Raw genomic sequence first — 8,261 nt, forward strand, 5'->3', positions numbered from 1 at the left:
CACGTGATCAGGTGAAGGTAAAGCACATGTTGTCCTGCGTTCTACAGTATATAGTATATATTGTCCTCCGTCATGCAGGTATCCTCTCATCATAAACACCTTGACAGTTCACAGGATGAGGAGGAGAAGGAGCCTTTTTTTTGCTTTAGTTATTAGTTGTGCTATATATAAGCACTGTTAATTGTAACTTTTGCTATGGACAGCTTGGTGGTCCATTAGATGTGATCATCAGTGCCATTAAATAAAATTGTATCACTTGTTTAATGGCTTCACCACAATTAAAGCTCCCTAAATGGCACAGTAATTATACATGTCGAAGTACAAGTGGTTTTCATTAGTAGTTAAGGAGAGTAAAGTCGTCTGGAGTAGCTGAGATAAAATGCCTTTCGTAGAAGATGATCCCAGGTAGAGGACCAGAATAGGGGCTTGCGATGTAACACAGATGCACATACAGTGCTGAGTAGACTATTACACTGCTATTTGTTGTTTCTTTTATGCTATTTTTTATTATTACGGTAAGTAATCTGCTGGCATATGATCTTGTTTAATGGCTGGGATGCACACATTTCCATAATAACTAGCTGTTGATCAAACAATCCCTGCTGGCAGCAGAACACTTTCCGCAAATCAGTTTTATGCCGCCAATTGGATGCAGTGACTAATATTTCTGTCGAGCCGTGACATATGATGCATCACCACACTTCTCATCAAGCCGTAAAGAGTGTTTTTTCCCCACGTTTGTTAATTCCTTTGTACTTGTGTTTCATTCTGCGGTTGAGAAACGTGTAAAAAATGACAGCTCTTTGTCAAGAGACAAATTGCAAAATTAATATCTATATTTAAGATCTGCTAAATATTCAGCGGGAAGTGTTCGCATACTGCTTTTTAGGCTGGACGCTTGCCTGAATTCTGAGCATTTTTCATTCTACTGTTAGACATCCTGAGGTTACAACTCCATTCCCCCCTCAATAACGGCCAGTTACATGCTGGTCTGCAATCACCTTTTCTTGTTTATAATAACATCAATTTCCCTTCTGAAATATTCATATTTCAATCTCAAAGTGCAGCAGGCATTTGCTGTATGATTGCCTGAGAGCGGCTGCCTCATGATTCCCCAATGGCCAAAGGAAGAACTGTGCCTACAATGTTTGTAACCAAAAAGACATACTGCTCCTCCCAACAAAGTTTTGAGACTTACGGTACTTTTATTCAGTTAGCTGAACCTCTGAATATTATCAACTGTTCCTTGTATGTTAACGGTCACCAAAATTTGCTGATCTATTAATCAACAACGCATGGCAGTTCTTAATCTGTATGCCGACTGTGAACTAAATTAATATATAATGTTTCTTTGTGTTTTTGGCAGTAGACTTTTCATGTACAGCAGGTGAAATAGGAAATTGGTGACATGTTCAATACTTAAGTCTATTTTTAAAGGTGCTATTGGCATGAAATTCTCACCAGATGTTGGTAACATCCCATCCAATCCACACAGGCAAAGAAATCAAACCATAGATCTCCATAAGTTAGGTGTCAATAGCACCTTTAGAAATATATTTACTTAGAAAATTGATGACATTTTCAATACTTATTTCACCCTCTGTACATTTGATTTTGGTCCATATTTTGTAATGTAGGTGTTATGGGTGCCACCATTTCTGTTTTGGGATGATTGCGGTATTAAGATTTCAGAGTGAAAGTCAAAAACATTCTACATCTTAACTATTTCAGATAAGGCTATAGTCACAGAACTAGAGATGGGTGGACACCTGGATGTTCAGGTTCGGCCGAATAGTTACAAAAAGTTCTGGTTCGGGTACTAGAACAGTACCCAAACTCAGACTCCATTCACTTGAATGGGGGGCCCGAGCATCCAGTGTTTGCCACACTGCCATGTGCATGACAGCGTGGCAAACACCTCTTTTGATCGTCGGTAAAATCATCACCGCCGGTCAGACGGCCACAGTTCCCATGCTGTCAAAAAACAGCGTGAGCGCGCAGCTGTGATCGGTGATCGGAGGTATAAAGTTTACTTCCGACTACTGGTGTCAGCTGATGGGACTGCTGCTCCCATCAGCTGACACCTGCTGCCGGTAATAACAGTGAGCGCAGGAGCAGCTGATGGGAGTATTTATCAGACAGCATCTGCGCTGTGAATAAATAATTTAAAGAAAAAATGGCGTGGGTTTCCCTGTATTTTTGATAACCAGCCAGGCAAAACTCACAGCTAGAGGCTGCAGCACTCAGCTGTCAGCTTCAGCAAGGCTGATTATCAAGAATAGAGGTGTCCCCGCTCCAATTTTTTTTTAATTATTCAAATAATTAAAAAAACCTAGCTAAAGCAGACAGCTTGGGGATGGTATTCTCAGGCTAGTAAGGGGATGGATATTGCCCCAAGCCCCCCCCCCCCCCCAGTCACCCTGTGGTAGTGGCAAGTGGAGTTCATATTTGTGGGGTTGATGTCACCTTTGTATTGTCAGGTGACATCAAGCCCACGGCTTAGTAATGGAGAGGCGTCTAGAAGACAACTATCCATTACTAATCCTATAGTTGTATTGTAAATAAACACCCAGCCAGAATAAAATCTTATTTGAAATAAAACAAAGCACACTTTTCCCGTTTTATTTAAAAGTAACAAACACCATTATACTTTCCTAACGCCCATTCCATTGCATCCCTCATCTCCTGTAATAAAACAAAAATAAATAAATATCCCTCACCCATGTCATTCTGTCCCACACCGTATTCCATGTCTAGGGGATAAATAGTTTTCAATCTGGATGGTGCCAAGATGAATGAGCTGCTGCAAGCGCAGCATCAGTGACCAGCGGTGACATAGATTATGGCGTGGGACAGAATGACAGACAGTTGAGGGATATTGTTGTTTGTTTATGGGCTTGATGTCACCTGACAATACGTAGGTGACATCAACCCCACAAATATGAACCCCACTTGCCACCACTGCAGAGCAAGTGGGAAAAGCCGGCAAAGCGCCAGAATGGGCGCATGTAATAGATGCACCTTTTCTAGGCGGTTGTGGGCTGCTCTTTTTAGGCTGGGGGAGGGAGGCAATATTTATGGCCCATTACCAGCCTGAGAATACCTGCCCCTGGCTGGTTGTTAAAAATGGGGGGACCCAATGCCATTTTTTTAAATTGTTTAAATAATGTAAAAAATCTGAGTCTTATCTATTCTTGATAACCAGCCTTTCTATCGCTGACAGCTGAGGGTTGCAACCCCCAGCTGTGAGTTTTGCCTGACTGGCCATCAAAAATATAGGGGAACCCACACTTTTTTTTTTTATTTATTTATTTACAGCACAGGCGCCGGCTGATGAATACTCCCATCAGCTGCTCCTGCTCTCACTGTTATTAGCGACAGCAGGCGTCAACTCATGGAAGCAGTAGACCCATCAGCCGATGCCAGTGACTGGAAGTAAACTTTCTACCTCCGATCACAGCTACGGGCTCACGCTGTCATTTGATAGCGTGGGAATCACGGCTATCTGACCAGTGGTGATGATTTTTCCGCTAATCAAAAGCTGTGTTTGCCGCTCTGTCATGTGCATGACAAACACCCAGTGTTCAGGAAGGGGGGCCGAACCCGAACAGTAACACTGACTTCCTGGTGGAGTCTGTTTGGTGTCCATGCTTGTACTGTAGGTGTTTGTTACGGACGCTGAGCTTACTGTTCGGGTTCGCCCATCTCCACACCGAACCGGAACTATAGTCCGTTTTCTGATTCTGATACTGCATTCATCTGCTAGCCATATTCCTGAATTTAATAGGATCTGGAATAACCACCCCACAAATCCCCGAGGCAAGAGTGACACTCTGCATGTAACTGCATCTGATGAATTACGCTCCACTCTGCACAGGCTCTGGACTGCAGCCGTTTCAGCAGTCATCCTCTTTAGTGCCCTATAAATTGTCTTGTTTTTTTCTGCAATGCTGTTAGGTTTTGTGGCTTTTCGTAACCGGAATTAACGCTCAAGCACAACCTCCACATAAGAGAGCTGGTTACCGATAAACATAGCGCAGGCATGGGTTACACGGAGAGCCAGGCATTTATAAAGGAATTTAAATATTAACTACCATGCATCCCTAATTGTGATGAAAACCATTTATCTACAAGTAGTGGTTTTTTTATTTATTTTTATTTTTTATATTCTTAATAAAAATGTTTAATAGTTAGAGATCCTAGAAGTGGGACAGGGGTCGGGGCTCGCAAGTGAAAGGAATAACCCTTTTTAAAGTTGTGTAGCTACTTTTAAGTATACGGTCTAATGTTCCTCGCCAGTAGACAATCATTCCAGATGGCTGGAAGTCTACAAAAACTGTGTGCCTCCACAATCACTCATCTATCTCACATATCTCCTATGTCAGACATGTTCTTGTTTGTAAGCTACAGACTTTATGAAGCCATAGTGTATTGCTTATTGATCTGGATCCATGTGCTCATGCTATGACCTGGTACTTTGGTTAATCTCCATGCACATGGCAAACTTAATTTATTATTCTTACTAGTGACTTTATTAATCAACCCCGTTAGTGTTGACATTTTGAGAATGCAGGTTTTCAATTATTGTAAATTGGGTAAAAAATAGAGTACATAACACTAGTATACAGTGATTTTGATGCAAACGGTTTTTGATCAGTTTTATATTAAGTTTATGGTGTTTATTAAGAATATGACTTCAGTTTTGCAAGATTGGTTCTAGTAGTTTCTGAGATATTTAATAGTTGGTTAATTACAGGAGAATTCTGGCATCAAAAAGTGGCTTCTATAGCATTGTAATCCTACAAATTGAAATACAAAATAATTATATGGATTATTTCCTTACATATGACACTGTTAGAGTCAAAAGACCAAAAGCTATTGCGTTTGTTCTAACACACAAGTCGCGTTGCGGGAATGCATTATTTTCATGGGATGCATGATCTCAAAAACTATAAGCAATTCAGCAAAAGTAATGGGATTTTTTTAATTCAGCACCTGCACAATATCCTAAATCCAGTGGAAAAACAAAAAATATTGGCACCTGAGAAATTTTTATTGTAGACCTGTGTAATCAGCCTACACATTAAATTTGATATTCTGTCTTTATACCCTCTTGTACAGTTTTGAAGTGTGTGTATATATGTGTGTATATATATATATATATATATATATATATATATATATATATATATATATATATATATATATATATATATATATATATATATATATATATATGAATATATAGGAATGTGGCTAAGATTAGTAAAAATGTGGCAGCCTAGATGCAAATGGAGACGAGCTGCATCCAGGTTGCAAAAAACAAAAGCACCTAAGCACTAACAGGCAGGCAATTGCCACTTGCTGCCTGTTGTGTCTAACCCTGTTCTGCCTTGGCACAGAGCAGTGACCGCTCCGCTCGGGTATTCACCTGCATCAGCTGACGCAATGGGGCGGGACTTCTAACATTATTCTGACTGACACCCAGCTCCCCCAGTCAGACAGCGGGGATCTGGCTGTCAATGAGAATGGCGTCTGAATTCTCACCCCGTCTACAGAGCAGTGCGGGAAAGAAGCCTCCATAGACGTAATGTCAGTAGAGTCAAAACAAAAGAAAGTCAAAACCGCACCCTTTTATATATAGTTTGAAGGTCTGTTGACCGAATCGTCGCTACAGGAGGCAAAATAAATGTAAGCTCCTATTTTTTCACCATCCATTGTGGCGCTGTCTTTGTTTTTTGTGATGTCAGTAGAGGCTTCTGAATCCTTGTGACCACTCTGTGCCAGGGAAGAACGGCAATGTGCACAACGGGCAGGTAAATATCAATTACCTGCCTGTTGGTGCCTAGATACATTTTTTGTTTTGTTTTTTTTGTAAAGTCCCGGATGCCTCCTTTAACATTTTGCATCCTATGATATTATTGTTAAAAAAGTGTGTATATAAACTGTATGTATCAAATAGACATTGTGTGATAGAAATATTTTAATGAGCCAGATGTTCAACAGGCAACTTTTCTGCTTGCTCCACAAAGCCTTTCTTGAGCTCTCTCAAAAGCACAATTAAAAGAAAAAATAGATATATAGAATTAGTGTGTCTCATGCACGTATGCAAACGTGTTTGGTAAAGGGACTTTTCAACAAAAGTTTGACTGGTGAGACTCAAACTGTGTGACTAGGCACTCCCCATAGCCCCTTTTTACTTTTAGAATACAGTGTTTAGTACTGTTGTGATTATGTTTGGATTAATTCTTCTTCTTTATTTACAGGAGCAGCCAAGGATTTATGCATATGAAACTGTCAAAAGCCAAAGAAAAATACGTATTGGGTCAGAACAGTCCTCCTTTTGACAGCGTCCCAGAAGTCATCCATTTCTACACCACGAGAAAACTTCCAATAAAAGGAGCTGAACATTTATCACTCCTATACCCTGTAGCAGTGCGGACCCTTTAAAGTGCAGACGGACTAACCACCCCCTTCCTGTGGACAGGGGACTGTGAAGAAGTATTGTATGACATCTGCACTACAGATCAGCAGGGTACTACAAGGGACAGTTCAAGCACTAACATTGTGAAGTCAACTCCGGGAACTCACAATATGTACGATGTTGCACTACGGCTTTCATAAAGGACACTGCTTCTGTTTTGAGAAGGGCCATGGGGAAACTGCAAGATGTTTGTATGTTTTCTAGGGTGGAGAAAAAAAAAAGCATGGTTGAGGGCAAAAGGTTTCATCCAATGGTTATCTGAGAGTAGACAAAAGGAAAAAAATGCATACTGCAATACATCTAGTATGTAGGCTCAGAAAGATCTAGGGAGTTTATTGCTTACCTCCTTCAAAGCGTAATACTAGTTAGTTCTTTTAGGCTTTTGGTGCCTGTAACACAATAGAGAATTGGGAGAAAGGTCCTTAACTTGTTTGCCTTGTACTTTTCATACCTCATGGCCATGGTGCTATGGGTTAATTAAGCATAAGATGTCAGAAATAGTCAACTATTGAAATAAAACCACAAAAGACCAACCATATCAGCCAATTTTCTGCAGAGTTAACAATTGCTGGGAATTCAAGACGTATAGGCGCAGAATGCATCACTCTGAAAAGATGTGGAAGTGGCACAAAGATCTTGGAGGCCTTCACATCAGACTCCTTAACAATGAAGGCCTCTTCTTTAAGTTGGCGGTGACGGTTTTCATATGAAGCTGATGCCCTGTGGAGTTCTCACTCTTTTGCTGTGGGACGCAATAAAGGTTTTGGTGCCATCACAATCTTCAGAACGCAAACATAAGATTTTCTGTGATGGCGAGAGTCTGCATGGAAGGCCCTGGCCTGCTCTGACTATATATCTAGTAATACTTGTCTGTTGGAGCAATAATCTTTTTCTCACTTGCTACATTCGTTATTACGGTCCATCGTTGAGCTAAGTTTTGGGTAATTATTTATGAATAGGGTATGTAAATAAAGAAAATAGCGTTTTAATATATAATTATATTTTTGACCCCATTTTTTGGTACAAAGAGTTGTTTGTGCACCTTTTTACAGTCCGAGGCCTTAAAAGGCAGCGTCGACCATGTTTAGTGTTTGTACAGTGTGACTGTCCTTTAGCGAGGAAGCGTTATTCGAATGTTCTAGGTTTAAAGACAAAATCAGGGTATTGTTATTTTTGACTGTTAGCTTGTGAAGCCTGTTTCCTCCTTTCTGAATAGTTACAGTATTAGGGTTTCAACCTTCACTTTAATAAAATTGATCTTCAGCATGTGGAAATTTTTTGTTCTCAACTGTTGTTATCAGTTCGTTGAATATTATTGTGCAATACAGTCTATGCTTTCTAAGCTATTTTATGTGTCTGACTTTTAATGGTGATTGTGAAGAAAGATAAAGCTACTGCGATCATCACCGAGAGATGGCTCTTAATTGATATCTGAAGCGCAATGGTTTATTCATGTTTTAATGCAAAAGCTATTCACTTACGCCTCTGGATTTGCACCTCATTACCTCTGAATTCTAATGCAAATTGGGTTCCGATTTGCAAGGAACATTGCCTAAGAGGTCAGGTCTGAAAAAATCTACAAGTGTCCTGATGTGAATGAGAGAAAATGAGAAATCCCTTTGCGAGAAAGCAGCCCTGTCTGACATCTGACATTTAATTACTAGCCTCTCCAGCAAGACACCCAAATTATACCACTTCAGTGATTTCAATAGACATAACTGACAGGGACCATACAGCGTTGCTGACTTAGGCCATCAAGAAAAGTAATCTCAAGCCT

General features: G+C 40.2%; 1 protein-coding gene across 1 annotated transcript in view; it reads left to right on the forward strand.

The window, feature by feature from the left end:
- The window catches only part of SHB (SH2 domain containing adaptor protein B), a 199,791-nt gene extending 191,904 nt beyond the window's left edge, over window positions 1-7,887 (forward strand). Inside the window, exon 6 of the mRNA XM_077250601.1 lies at window positions 6,267-7,887. Within this exon, the coding sequence (XP_077106716.1) occupies window positions 6,267-6,450 (184 nt within the window). The 3' untranslated portion in view covers window positions 6,451-7,887. The remainder of the gene's footprint in view (window positions 1-6,266) is intronic.
- The last annotated feature ends 374 nt before the right edge of the window (window positions 7,888-8,261 follow it).

This window comes from Ranitomeya variabilis, chromosome 1, assembly GCF_051348905.1.
Source record: "Ranitomeya variabilis isolate aRanVar5 chromosome 1, aRanVar5.hap1, whole genome shotgun sequence".
In the NCBI taxonomy this organism is placed as follows: Eukaryota; Metazoa; Chordata; class Amphibia; order Anura; family Dendrobatidae; genus Ranitomeya; species Ranitomeya variabilis.